The sequence below is a fragment of the Drosophila albomicans genome, chromosome 2L, assembly GCF_009650485.2.
Source record: "Drosophila albomicans strain 15112-1751.03 chromosome 2L, ASM965048v2, whole genome shotgun sequence".
Lineage (NCBI taxonomy): Eukaryota > Metazoa > Arthropoda > Insecta > Diptera > Drosophilidae > Drosophila > Drosophila albomicans.
The window spans coordinates 20,457,090-20,471,484 of NC_047628.2; the positions used below are offsets into that span (position 1 = coordinate 20,457,090).

At 45.2% G+C, this 14,395-nt stretch overlaps 4 protein-coding genes across 4 annotated transcripts; 2 read left to right on the forward strand and 2 right to left on the reverse strand.

Annotated features, from left to right (window-relative positions):
• The first annotated feature begins 92 nt into the window (after positions 1-92).
• On the forward strand, positions 93-3,916 carry LOC117565460 (short-chain dehydrogenase/reductase family 16C member 6). Its single transcript, XM_034244563.2, has 6 exons — positions 93-185; positions 1,539-1,653; positions 2,004-2,157; positions 2,911-3,065; positions 3,133-3,493; positions 3,549-3,916. Exons 2-6 carry the CDS (start codon positions 1,631-1,633, stop codon positions 3,810-3,812), a joined length of 957 nt encoding a protein of 318 aa, XP_034100454.1. The 5' UTR covers positions 93-185; positions 1,539-1,630; the 3' UTR covers positions 3,813-3,916.
• A 109-nt stretch (positions 3,917-4,025) lies between these two features.
• On the forward strand, positions 4,026-8,525 carry LOC117563832 (rab3 GTPase-activating protein regulatory subunit). Its single transcript, XM_034242360.2, has 6 exons — positions 4,026-4,198; positions 4,261-4,567; positions 4,627-6,732; positions 6,791-7,934; positions 7,990-8,187; positions 8,287-8,525. The coding sequence occupies exons 1-6, from the start codon at positions 4,123-4,125 to the stop codon at positions 8,461-8,463; spliced, it is 4,008 nt and encodes a 1,335-aa protein (XP_034098251.1). The 5' UTR covers positions 4,026-4,122; the 3' UTR covers positions 8,464-8,525.
• LOC117563833 (WD repeat-containing protein on Y chromosome) lies at positions 8,450-12,638 on the reverse strand. The gene is made up of 6 exons (XM_034242361.2): positions 11,966-12,638; positions 10,675-11,914; positions 10,154-10,596; positions 9,901-10,099; positions 9,236-9,436; positions 8,450-9,177 (listed from the first exon to the last, which is right to left on the reverse strand). Exons 1-6 carry the CDS (start codon positions 12,573-12,575, stop codon positions 8,523-8,525), a joined length of 3,348 nt encoding a protein of 1,115 aa, XP_034098252.1. The 5' UTR covers positions 12,576-12,638; the 3' UTR covers positions 8,450-8,522.
• LOC117563834 (60S ribosomal protein L7) lies at positions 12,592-13,673 on the reverse strand. Its single transcript, XM_034242363.2, has 3 exons — positions 13,557-13,673; positions 12,844-13,492; positions 12,592-12,781 (listed from the first exon to the last, which is right to left on the reverse strand). Exons 1-3 carry the CDS (start codon positions 13,565-13,567, stop codon positions 12,668-12,670), a joined length of 774 nt encoding a protein of 257 aa, XP_034098254.1. The 5' UTR covers positions 13,568-13,673; the 3' UTR covers positions 12,592-12,667.
• Between the last annotated feature and the right edge of the window lie 722 nt (positions 13,674-14,395).

Genomic DNA, 14,395 nt, shown 5'->3' on the forward strand with positions numbered 1-14,395 from the left:
CTCTCTCTCTCTCTATCTTTGCTGTTGCCTGCGCTTGGCACAGAGACTTCGTCGGTTTGCGGCGCACGCAGCTCAACTTAGTTGTTGGCGAGCAGCGAAGCGTTGCGGTTGCACAGCGTCTCCTAAATTTCGAAGTATATTCAGCTGAAAGCGCAGTGCAACAGCAGAGATTGCAACAACAAAAAGTAATTGTTTAGCCATCGTGTGGTATACTTAATAAACATACGCCGCGTGTGCTCAGCGAAAAGTATTGAAACGCACCTCGTTTTTACCAATTGGCTGCAAATATCTATTGCAACACAAGAGAATCGCCAAAGCCGAGCAGTGCAAACGCAAAGAGAGACGACAATGTCTGCTTGCAACATGCCACATGCCGCAGTCGTTTATGGGTCTTCCGACGTCTCGTCTGGCCTGGCTCATTGATTGTCTAACAGCAAAAAGACCCCACTGAGATTTGTAGAGTGTGTGTGTTTTTTTTTGGCATAGCGTAATAGTTGCCCCATTGTGTGTGTGTGTGTGCCACATTGAAGTGCAGCGAAAACGAAAGTGGAAATGTTGCATTTCAGCTGCGGCTGTCGTCACTCCCTCTCTCTCACTCTCTCTATGTTTTCTGCCGGTTGTAAAACCGAAAAGCGTTTGCAAACTACACTCGAAAAATTGGCTGAAAAGCAAAAGAAAATGCAAAGAAAACGACGCAAATACGGAAGAAAATATTGTTACTACAAAGTTACAGCACAAGCAGCTAATATTTTTATACCCGCTACCCATAGGGTAGAAGGGTATTATAACTTTGTGCCGGCAGGAAATGTATGTAACAGGTAGAAGGAGGCATCTCCGACCCTATAAAGTATATATATTCTTGATCAGCGTCAACAGCCGAGACGATATAGCCATGTCCGTCTGTCCGTCTGTGTGTCTGTGTGTCTGTCCGTCCGTCCGTATGAACACCTAGATCTCAGAGACTATAAGAGATAGAGCTATAATTTTTTTTCGACAGCATTTGTTATGTTTGCACGCAGATCAAGTTTGTTTCAAATTTTTGCCACGCCCACTTCCGCCCCCGCAAATCAAAAAAATCGAATAACAAGCGTAATTTTAAAGCTAGAGTTGGTATATATAATAACTACTATAGTAGTTATGATTCCTGAAAATTTGGTTGCGATCAGATAAAAATTGTGGAAGTTATTAAAAAAATACTTTTGTATGAGCAAAAACGCCTACTTACTAGGGGTCTTAGTTGCTTTGGCGGACAATCTGGTATATTATGCCGTCTATGGTATATTTTGAATGTGGTACTATATCGATATAACAAAAATACCATTTGGTATATTTTTAGTATTTTTGCATTTTTGGTATATTTTGAAAAAAATACCGCAATATTTTGCTTTTATTCAAAATGGGTAGCGGGTATCTCACAGTCGAGCACACTCAACTGTAACTTTCTTACTTGTTTGTATTTGTCGTGACAGCAAGCAAGACACTAAAAAACAATTTGATTACAATCAAAATAAAAGATTTTCCATTAAACACTTTTGCAGCGTGCCGACTTTGGTTGAACTTAAGGCCAAGTGGAGTCATTCGATTCTTTGAAGCACACAAACAAACGAGCCCCTTGCAAATTGTTGTCAACATGATTGAACGTGAAATTATACAGTAAGTATTCAATACTTGTAATAATACTTTATACGTGTTTAGATTAAAGACTACGAAGTGCTTCATTAGTCAAAGTTCTAGCAGCGACCCAAAACTGGGCCAAGAGTTATCGCCAAAGTCCGCAGCTTGGCGCTTGGAGATGTAGCTTGAGTTGCGTTGCATATGGATTGCATTATCATTAACATTGTTGTCATTGTCGTTATGCTCGATATGCTGATGCAAAGTCCGATGACCACTTGAACACTGCGCATACAAATAGATAAATTACACTTGTGCATTAACCATATTTGCTTGACTTTATTCAAGAGAATTGTTTTTGCTCATAAGTTATTCCATTTCGTTATTTTCAGTACCACAACTGCCTCCAAGCGCATCTTCGCTGTGGTCCAAGATCTTTTGCAATTCGTTGTGCTCTTTGCTCGTGTGCTGTTGGAGCTGATTTTGTTGCTGGCTCAAACGTTTTTGCCCAAAAAGCAAAAGGATATCAGCGGTGAGGTTGTACTGGTAAGTGACATTTGACACTACAGTGCACTCTCGATACGGTGAACCAAAAGTTTTGGATAAAATCTCATGTTCTGTAAGGTTATTAATATACAATAGAATGTTGTTAGTGTTCTAGTTTTAATAATTTTGAAGTTGTAGGACAGAATATCATGAAGACAGAAAAAGAAATCTTGAAAAAATACACTGAATGAAGCCCGAATCAGTGTTAATATATGTAAAATCCCGGAACTAAAATATTGTAATGTATTTCAAAAATTGAATTTTATTTTCTTTTTAATTTTACTGAATATGTGAAGTCTGCCCATTTTACTATTATTATTATTCAAGTAGCATGTGTTTTAATCAGTTAAATACTGCTTTATTAAATACACCTTATCACCGATTCGCGCAGCATTTCAGCCTCTAATCTCAGATCACATGAAAATTGATTTGAGACAGCTCTAATAAACCCGCTGTGAGCGAAAACACTGATCAATAGATTTTAATTGATGGAGAAGATTCGATTTAATAGACATTAAAGATCAGCTTGATGTAAGTTTAAACATCAGAAAGTTTTGTGTCCTTAGCTTTTCTAGTCGGGAAGTTCTATATGCTTAAATGGATTAAAAGATAGGCAATTAGTTGAAGAAGAGATGGAAAAACAAGCAAACAAACCAGAAGGCGTTTAATGAATTAGACAGACTATCAGTTGTCATAAGAACTTTCACTGTATTTCCCTTTTCTCTTTCCTCTCAAACTTATCTTTTCGCCCAGATAACTGGCACTGGTCATGGTATTGGCCGGGAGCTGGCCTTGCATTATGCCAGTTCTGGCTGCACAGTGGTCTGCGTGGATATCAACGAGCAGAACAATCTGGAAACTGTGCAGCAGATCAAGAATTTAAATCGTGGTGCAGTGCACAGTTTCAGGTAAGCCTTTAAGATTTAGTATGTTAATTCAATTACAAGCATACCTAATGAAAACTCTCGTTGACAGCTGCGATGTGTCGAAGCGAGAGCAGGTTTTGGCTCTAGCGGATCGCGTTCTGGCCGAGGTGGGTCCTGTGTCCGTGTTGGTCAACAATGTGGGCATTATGCCAACGCATCCGCTGCCTCAACAATCGGCTGAGGAAATCCAGCGTGTCTTTGATGTGAATGTCTTCTCGCAGTTCTGGACTATCCAGGCATTTCTGGGTCAGATGAAGGAGCTGGGACGTGGCCACATTGTTTGTCTGTCCTCCATTGCCGGACTGATTGGATTGTCCAATCTGGTGCCGTATTGTGCCACCAAATATGCAGTGCGTGGCTTGATGGAGGCGCTGCACGAGGAGATACGCGAGGGGCCATACAAGGATTTGGTAATAAATTTTGAATTCACCCGTCGAATGCGTATTTAACAATTTTCTTATGCAGATAAAAACAACCACAATTTTTCCCTACATGACAAACACGGGTCTCTGCAAGAATCCCAAAGTCAAGTTTCCATCGCTGTTGGGTCTTTTGGATCCCAAGGAAGTGGCCAAACAGATTGTGGCAGCGCATCGTGCCGATTGCCTGGAAGTAACCATTCCCAGCACGCTGCTATACATTAACAACTGGACTCGGCTGCTGCCTAGTAAATGTGGCATTATGCTTAAAGATTATATTGATAGCGGTGTGGAGTCCGATTTGATTTAATTTGTATATAGTATATTTCTATTCAATTTGTGAATGAATGTGTAAGTGTAAATTTGTATCGTAAATTATGGAATATTAAAGTTATTATTGGTCGCCAAAGGAGTTAATGAACACGCTGTGTCGTAATTTAAATTGATGCCATGTCCGCGCCCGTTAATTCAAATTCGGCGCACAGTTTTAAATTATCGAAAAAGCTTTCGATAAACTTGGGATAAAAGCTGGCCACACACTTGTTTACATGTTGCTCTAGCAACTTGCGACAGTCTGGCAACGCCGCAAGCTCACAGCTGTGTGATGACAACAAAGAAAAATGGCTTGCGAAGTGAAAAGTTTTGGAAATATTTTAGATTTTCGGAAGGTGCAAGAATACTTCGGACTTGGTCACGGTAAAATAGAGAAAATCAGTGTCCAATAAAGGTATTTCTTAAAGACTCCCATACCAATGCAGATGATAACTGGCTTAATGCCGTCAACTATGCAATGTCGCCCACTGGCGAAACAATTGCGCTGGCCCAGGGCGAAAAATTGGCTTTTCTCTCCACCTACTGGGACAGCAATGCCCAGGAGAACACATATGCGCTCACCTGGTGCGGCGAACTAGAGAACACGAATCAGATTGTGACCAGTTTACTGTGTTTGCCCATGACGCACTTGGTGCGCTCTACAGACGTGGATTGGACTTGTGTCGCCGTTGGACTTACCTCTGGAATGGTGCTCTTCTATACGGATACTGGCGTTAAGCTGTTCTCTCAATGGTAACATTAATTCTTAATCAAGTGAACTATTAAATTGTATACTTGTTCAATCCCGGCAGTTGTCAGGAGGACGCCGTGCTGGGCATCAAACTATTGTCGCCGCCACGTCACTCGGAGGCAGATGCTTTGCTCTACTTCATCTACAGCAGTTGTATGTGCTTCATCAATGGGCAGGACATATTGCCCATACTGGCCAATTGTCGCCACAATATGCAACGTGGCGCCTTAGAGCGTTCTGGAGTTCAAATTGCCGACGTTGTCGCATTCCACAAATACAAGTTTAAACGGCAGCGCGAGAGCATTATCAACGATGCTGCCATAGTGACAAATCAACGAATGCCCAGCTACGATTTCATTGTACAACAAAGCATCTCCCATGGATACTTTGCCAAGGTGCAATCGATACCAGTGCGCAGCTCCCAAGTGTTGGCAGCGGGCGCTGAACCTTACCTTGGTTTCTTTGAGGCCGAGGAGGGCTACAAGACGGTCTCTATTGGTGAAGTGGCCAAAGATGTGATAGGCATGGCCTACAAGAATCTGCTAGGCGGATTATTTCGACGCTCGCCGGAGGAAGCGCCATCGGAACAGCTGCCACCCATGCCCAGAAAGGAGGCGCCGATGCGCACCCGGTGTCGGCTCTACGATGGCAAACGTGATGGGCTCAGCATGATCATAGCACCAGGTGCCAAGCTGGCTGCTGTCACAGATAATCTGGATCGTGTAATGCTGGTGGACACTCAACAAGCGATTATATTGCGTGTATGGAAAGGCTATCGTGATGCACAGTGTGCCTTTGTGCCCATCAAAGAGCGTTCGGTGCGCGGCATAAAGTCGCATCATCGCAAGGCGCTATTTCTGGTCATCTATGCGCCGCGTCTCGGTTGCCTAGACATTTGGGCACTCCAGAATGGACCTAAAGTAGCTGCGTTTACTGTGTGCAAAAGTGGTCAGCTGATCTATAACAATCACAGTCCATTGGGCACGCCGGGTAACCAATCGCGCAAAGCGCCAGCTATTAATCATTGCCTATTTCTCGATCCCAGCAATGGAAGTCTTAAAGAAGTCATTATACCCTTTCATTATGCACTAAGTGAAACCAATTCACAGACATCGCGAGACATTGAAATGCTGCGACAGCTCCGCAACCAGTTGCGTGCTTTGGCGCATTCCGCAGGCGAGGATCGATTGCAGCAATTTGCTGCCATTGCTCGGCTGGCTGGCAAGCTGGAAACGTTGGAGGTGCGGCAGCAGTGCCTGGAGATGCTGCTGAAGAGTAAACGCCTGCAACCAGAGCTGTTCCAAAGTATTGTGAATGCCTTTGCTGAGAGCAAACCGGTTGATGAAGCATCGGAAGAGTTTCAGCATCAAATTGGCAACTACAAACGCTTGACCGATCTCTACCTGACACTGAGCAACTATCAGCAGCCAAGCAGTGATAACATCACGCCCTTTGAGCTCTTGGAGCTCTCTGATGCGGATCTGGTGACCATCAATCAGTTGGTCATCTTGCTGGACGCAGGCAGCGAGAAGCCAGCGCCGCCTCGCGAAGTCACCTTTAAGCTACAGGGGAGTCACAACATCGAAGAGTTTATCGCGTATTTGAGTATCTTTAACATCGATGCCCCAGATTGCGTCACATTATTAGCGGAGAAGCAGGACAAATATGGCTGCGTGAGCAACGATCTCTTTGGTAGATTCTTTGCGCATGGCATGTGTCTGGAGCAGTTCAAGCAGTGGGCCACAGATGCCTGCATTCCCAGCAAGGATTTGCTGACACTAGTCATCTACTTCTGGCTAGACAAGCCCTTTGAGTACACCAACTGTGATGAAGTTGTGGAGGATATGTCGCGCATTGCTGCTATGCTTCGCATTATTTGCGAACTGGCCGGCGAACACATCAATGACTATGCCTACAATGCTATTTCGCCCTGGTGGCAACAGGTGCGTGAGCTGCTGCTGGAGAGCAAACAATTTGCTGGGCTGCTAGTGGCAATTGTCTGCAAGATGGTTGCCATACAATTATGGCGCGGTCGCAGAGATGGCTCTTGCGAAGAGAGCGCAGCGGAGGACGAGGAACGCTGGGAAACCATATCACACGATGAGGCACAGTGGGGACTGCTCATCGGCAAGCTGGAAGATGTGTCTGTTTTGGGAGCCATATTATCGTAAGACATTCTATACCTTACTTTGTAGTTTGTTTATTTAAGAGCTGTTTATTTTCAGACAACCAAAGATTTGCCGCGCACCTGTGGGCGCAGAGTTGACTTACGAACCTCCCGATTGCAGCCTCAAGAACATACTCAGTGGTGGCAAAGGCATTGTGACGGAACTCACGGCCAAGTGGCTGAACTACAGTCGCATACACCCATCGCTTATTGTGGAGTTTACGCCGCCAGAGAATGAAACGGACGATGAGCAACCGGAGGGCGGCACAAAGCCGAAACCAAAATCAAAAGAAAAGGCCAAGAAAAAGGAACAGCTACCAGCAGAGGAGCCAGAGGAAAGCGAGGAAATCGAACCAGAACCAGGCAAACCTTGCGAGCCCCTCGAACCTGTCTTGGAACGCTTGGCACTGCTGCGTGCTCACTTTCCCTTCAGCCTGGAGTCGGGTGTACTCCTCAGCGTGATGGCCTGGCAGCACATGGTTCACTGGAGCAAACAGTTGGCCTCGCTGGAACGCATGCGTGTAGCTCTTCTCTGTCTAGCACAATTCCGGCAAGCGGATTGGGCTCTCAAACATGGCATCTGTTGCATGTTGTGGCAGGCAACTTTAAAGTATCCGCTACAAGCAGCAGCAAAGTTAATGCAAAAGGTGGGCCGACTACCGGTGGATAAAATGTGCCAGCAGGATCTGGACATGTCTGCGGGACTTGTGCCGGACTTTCTGGAGTTATGTCTGGAGTTCTTGCAACATTTTACCACCTCGTTGGAACATGGAAAGAGAGATCTGCGCTTCGAGCAGGCCCTAAGCGAGGGTCAGCTGCCAGTGCAGTTTCTGGCCCTGCAACAGCACAATGCGCTGCCCGAGCTGCTGCAGCTTCACACACAACTGTGCGGCGTGTTGCATTTCATAGCCACGTTTCAGCTGCGATTTCCGCGTCCAGTCACCACGTTGTTCGATGCACTGTCCAATCAGGCGATGCTTGCGGACATTAACAAAGAGCTGCCTTATGTGCTGCCGCCACCTGATTTGGTGTTGCAGGAGAAGCGCACGCAATTCTTGTGCAACACTGTGGCAGCCACAATGGATCTGATACGCGAAGATCTGGAACAATTGTACATACTCGATCATGTGTTTTACATGGCCAAGATATGCGAATTGGCAGACAGCTGGAAGCTGGACAAGCTGCCCATACTACGCAAACAGGTGAGTTAGAACTTTCAAGCTACATAAACAGATGGTCGATTGATAATCTTTTAAGGTGGTGGAGCTGTATGCCTTTGGTTACGATGCGGAGGCGCAAGTACTGCTCCATGATATCAGCGAGGATGAGGAGTTGGGCCGCCTCCTGCTGGAGATTGCCGGTCGACGTCTTAATCTGTTTGCCGATGGCTCGCAGACAGCATTCCTCAAGATTGCCTCGGTGGGTCACCAGCTGCTTGCCTATTTGGACAACCTGGTAAGTGCCTGCAGCGTTTACTATCCACAAAACTGATTCAACAGCACAACACAAACACATCATCATCATCAACCACATCATCATTTGTTGTAACTGCAGAAGGAGCCGTTGAAAGACGAGAGCATAGCTATCAATGCCAACAGCCCCGATGAAATTGATATCGCTGCACTGGACAAGCTGCTTGCCCATGCCTACAAATGCCTGTCGAAGCGTGAGAGCAGATTACTGATCACCGCCGCCCAGATGTACAATGCGGTGCGCATGCTGCACTCCTAGAAAGGATTCACTTTATAATTGCACGCGACACACAAAGAAATAATAAACAAGTTTTAGTATTAGGACGGTTTGGTTTTGGATTTGCGTGGCTTCTGCTGACTGGAGGAGGAGACAGCTCCACCTTTGTAGCGCACTTGTGGCTGCTGTGGCTGCAACGGTTGCGGTTCTCTTATATTAATCGCGGACGTATTGGGATCGACTTTTCCCTCAACGGGCATGTAATGTTTCAAATAATTCTCGGCCTTCACCTGCCCAATAATAGGCGGCGTGGGAAGATTATCCATCATCGTCGAGGGATGCACACGCAGATGCGTGTAGACTGGAATATAAAGCTGCGTTGTGTCCAGTTCGATGCGCTGCTCGATGGCACTGCGACCGGGCAGTGTAAAGTGATTGCCCAGAATGGGTTCTCTGAGCGGCTTGTCGAACATGCTCTTCAAATCGTTGGCCGTGCTCTCCTCCATCTCACGATCATCCTCTCGCTTCTCGCTGACTCGGGCGCGTTTGACCGGCGTGTGGTACTGTACGCCCGTAATGACCTTAAGCGTTGTGGAGCTGGCAACCTTCTTGATGTCTGGCGGCAGACGATAGGCGCGATTATCCTCACCGGCGCGCTCGAAGGGCGACAGCTTCGACCACGGCAGCACTGTGCCCAAGGTACCCAGGTAACGGCCGCCTTGGGTCCACAAGCGACACGAGTAGTCGTGACTGCCACTATGGAGAGGATTAAAAATTGAAAGAGAAACAAATTTATAGTGACAGCTTCACTTACGTGAATATTATCTTGGGCAAATTGATGAAACCAATGGAATTGATGGCCTTCAAATGTCCCTTATAGGAACTGACCAGCATCGGCTCCGGTTGATTTCTCACTATGCGCTTCGCTCTGGGCATAAAGACTTCCTTGCGCAGAAAAATGAACTCCAGTCGCAGTCTCGGCATGCACACGTGAATCTTCTCTGCCTCTGGTACACTGCAGAGAAGTCGCAGAATGATGTCTGAATGTCTGTCTTTATTAAGTCTCTCCTGCCTCAACTCAGTCTGCTTTGTGTTCTAGTTATGAGTTATTTATTATTATAGTTTTTGGCAAAGTTTGCTGAGCTCGGAAATTCGGCTAGACACGCAAAGTGCCTGTCGGCCTTAAGGGTTGTTGGTTTGTTGTGTAGGCGGATGGATGACACGTATACAAGCTAATATACACATGTATGATAATGAGTCGTGTCGTTAGAACCAATTTCTGTGGTTTCTTTATGCCTGCCATTGAAGCGTGTGACCTTACAGTGAACTACCGCTAACGAAGTTGCAGAAATTCTAGAGTAAGTTTACAAATTCCTTAAGATAGACAAATGAATAAGTTGACTTTTACTTCAGTCTGATATATGGCAAATGTATTATACCCTATAATGCCCTATATAATAATAATGCCTCGCTACTCACCAATAATTGACAATGTGCCAGACCTTGATGTATCCGAAGGCTGTACCAGTATATAAAAAACGATTCTTGCGATCCGTAGCCATGGTAAGCACGCAATCGCCCAACTTGTGCACTGCATAGAACTGACTGAGGATGCCGCCATGCTGATGATGCGAATATACCTGAATAATACCCGTATCTAACGAGATAAAGACACTCCCTGCAAACAGTTGAATAAATAAAGGAAACTAAAATGATAAAGAACCAGATCTACCGTGATCCTTGGTCATGGGACGCTTCTGCAGAAAGAGCACCGCCTGCACAGAGACAGGTATATTGGCGCCGTAATCTTTAATCTCATCGGGTTTGTTGAAGCTACCACCAACCGTCGGCATGCGCGACATACGCGCGATTGCCGACAACGAGGACATGCGTTTGCTGCGTCGCTCATGTTTTTCCTCATCCCGACTGAGTTTTAGCTCAATGAAGCGCTTGGGATCCATGACATTGTAGCGTCGATATGGCTGACCTGTCTCCAGTTTCCAGAAGATAATCTCACCCGAATAGGTGGCCGTAACAACGCCCTCGCCCAACTTAACATCGGCGCAAGTGATGTCGTCTGTGTGAAACTTGGACCACTTCTTGGGATCGCCATACTCACGACCCACAACATCATTGAACTCGGTAACCTGTCGATCCCAGCCCATCGCGAGTATGCTAGGGAAATGAGTACCAGTAAATAAGGAAAAAGATGCGTTTCTCTACTTTTACAAAGGTATTTTCAAGTTCACGCACCGATCTACAACCCAAATAACTGCTGTGACCTCCTGATCCGGCTGTATGCTCATGTTGCGTATCACCACTGAATTGTTGTAGTTCCAAATCTTAAGCGAACCATCCCGAGCACCCGTCAACAGAAACTGTTCCAGCGGATCAAAGCAGGCAGCCGTGATCTCAATATCAATGGTCTCACCGTAGATCATCTTCGTATGACAATTCTTCATGATGATCTTGCGCCTGCCACTCCACGGATCCCAGACTATAATATAGCTATCCAAACCACAAGTGACAATGTTTCGAAACAGACGATTATAAAGCACCACAGAGACGGGAGCAGCATGCGTATTGCCATCGGTGAGATCGACACGAACCCGCGGACAGCACTTGATCGAGATGAGCTTGCGACCCGCAACCATCAATTCCCGGAGATGCGAATGATAATAGTACTTGATGTCCATTTCGCTGTGGTGAATGATGCGCACCAGATCGCCATAGGTTTGAAGCAATGTGTGCTCTTGCAAATCCCACACCTTGATGATCTTGTGATAGTCAACACTGTATACTTTGTTCTCTTCCGGCTGCACAAAGACCGCTACGATGCCACCATTGTGGCCAGTGAGTATAGCCGATGGTTCCGATGAAACATAAACATCCCAGATGCGTACAAAAGTATCTGGGCCACCTGTGACTAAAATATTCTTAATTTCCGACACATAGAAGACGGTGACACCCAAAGGAATGCGAAAGTTGTTGCGATCATCGTTGCTGACCATGATGAGGCCAGGACAACGACCGCGATACTTCTTGGTGTTGCGATACTCCGCCGAGGCGAACAGCGTGTTCATGTGCAGCGAGTAGTAGACACATGAGATGAGCTCATTGTGCAGATTAATGTATTCCCGCGGCACCAACAACGGAATGCGACCACGTAACACATCTGCCCAGACGAGCTCGATCAAAGCAGCGCCCGGTTTGGCTTGGAATGGACCACGCAAATAAGGAGAATAGGACAAGATGCGCACATTGCCCGCATAATCACCCAGCACCAACTTGGAGTGCACTTTGCCATTGTTGTAGAAGGCATAGCTCATGCAGTAGACGGCATAGGGCAGACTACGAATGACCATGCGCAGCGTGAACGTGGAGGCAATTGTCTCATGGAACCTCAACTCACGCTCGGTGGACGAGGTGCAAACGATGCTGACGTCGGACAGCGCTTGAAGTGCCAATATCCAAGTAGGCATCTTCAAGTGAACTGCAACAGCAGGAGCTTAAGCGTTATAGTTATTCCTATTCATTTACTTACTGCTCTCGGAGACCGCACTGCGCAGCGGTTCCATGTGTGCGCTCCAGAAACGCAGCTGTCCCTCATGACTGGCCGTCACCCACATGCCCGAATTCTCAGGCGAATCTTCGCCACCAAACGAATAGTTCGTGGTCTCTGTAATCTCCTCAAGCGGCGTCTGATCGGACTTTACCTTGAGCAATGCCAGACAACAGACTGCGGATCTGTGTTCGGTTTTTCGTACCGATGGCGCCGTTGAAATCGGCATAATGAGTGCTTCCTTTTGACTGCTGGGATCCTCCTCTTGAAAACCAAAGATCAAATACGAAACAAACTCATTCCAATCGATCATGAAATCCCGATTCTGATTAATCTTAAGAAATAAACGATTATAGGTGTAATCACTAAACGTGACGTCCACATCCTCAAGCAATCTTCGCAATTCGGTGAAACCCACAACTTGATTTGGACTTGCATTAAAGGATTCGTGCAATTTCTCGAGTTGTGCCTTTGAAATCAAATCATGCAAACGCTCTGTTTGCTCAGGACTAATTTCGTTGGTAGCTGTGGAGATGGTTTGGTATTCGACGTTGGCATTGCTGTCGCCGCTGGCAAAATAGATGCCCGACATAATGATCAGTGATGTGTCTTTTTTTGAGTTTATACATACAACTATTTATTTAAGTTTTTTAGGAAAATTAAAGTCTACTAGGGTTGAAATTTTTACAGGCAACGCGCAATGACATCGTTGATGCCATTGCCACGATCTCCATATTCGCCGCCACGCTTAAAGGAGACGGAAACCTTTTTCTTCCAACCATCGCGAGGACTTGATAGCTATAAGCATAAAGTAGAAAATGAGTTATACATAATAAAAAATATGGCATTAGTTAACTTACAGAAAAGGCACACAGAAAATCATTGACTGCCGCGAAATTTGGCCCAACTGTGCAGATTTCATGTATGATATCTTCCAGGCAAATGATGCCCTTCTCGCCCAGTTGCTCCTCTACCATGGTGTTCGACTGTATGGCCGTCTTTTTGCCATCAATGCTAGCAAATCCCTTCTTAAATAGCAACTCTCGAATAGTGCTCAATGATGGATGACCGAAGACAACAAAAGGTTCGATGACGCGCAACAGCAGCTGATTCTCTTTGTTGTTCTCTAAGAAGACGGCGTTGTGACGCCTTGGCATACGCAAGGTGCGAAAGATGTTTGCGGTGGTTTTGTCGTAAATCATCTTGCCCGCATGACGCATAACCAACAGCAGTCTGGGATTTGTTTCCGCTGCCGCTTCGGCGCTCTGTTCGGTGACATTTGTGCGTAGAATTGTCCGCCGGATGCGATTGGATGTGCGCTCCGCTTTCAAGTAACCCATGACAAAGGATTCAGCGCGGCGAAACTTGTGGTGTGCCTTGGTTTTTACAATGCGTTTGATACGATCATTACGCTTTTGGTCTAGCACAGATTTGTCCTGTTGAATGCGACGCTTGCGGTGCTTGAGCACTGAGACTGTTTTTCCAGGCAATTTATTGGACACTGCATATCTGTACAGTAAAGCATTAAATTAGTAAGCTTTCTCTTGTGATTTAGTAGTTTTTGTGCACTTACTTGTCAGACATTGTGATTAAATTGTTGTTTTCTTCAAAATGAAAACGCGGAACACGTGCAAACACAATCAAAACAAAAACTAAAGGGCTGCTAACTCGCTTTCAACACCAACAGATGCGTCGCTGTTATCGACTAATCGAAAGTCAATAATAAATATCAAATTTTGCGGTTTATTCAATACTTTTATTTTGGTTTCTTACCGTTAATTTGCTTGTGGATTATAAAAATATGAAAAACTAATATCTATAGCACAAAATTTATTGGTCTACAACAAACTGGTAACATTTACGCGCCTTTTTGCAAGCGTTTTATAAACATATCAATATACCAAATTAAGTGTTACCAGATGATAATTCTTGGGATTTTTGCATTGTGGACCTCATATGTAGATTTAGAAAATTATTACTTCGGTCACACGCCACCCAACCTAGTAGAAAAGCTCTTTTTCAGAAGAAAGTAGGTGAATGTTGGAGTGAAAGAGGAAAGGAAGGAAGTAAAGCCAAATTGAATGACATGTTTATTTTTGCAATCAGGTGTCTGCACATTTTGTTTAAAATTAAATTGATCTCATCCAATGACCAAAAATAGTTTTGGCATTGATTTGAAATGCGGAACAATTTCCGGTTTTGCGCACTGGCAATTTGTCATTCACTCATTTTGATAAGGTAGTTCCCGCTCTCAGTGGAAGAGACACGCAGAAGTCTTATCAACGTGACACGAACGCAGTGCGTAAATTAATGCCATTAAATAATCAAGATTGATAACTTGTTGTCAGGCTTATCATTAATCAAGGTTGTCGTAAATTAGACAACAAGAATTACATTTATCGTTTTTTGCTA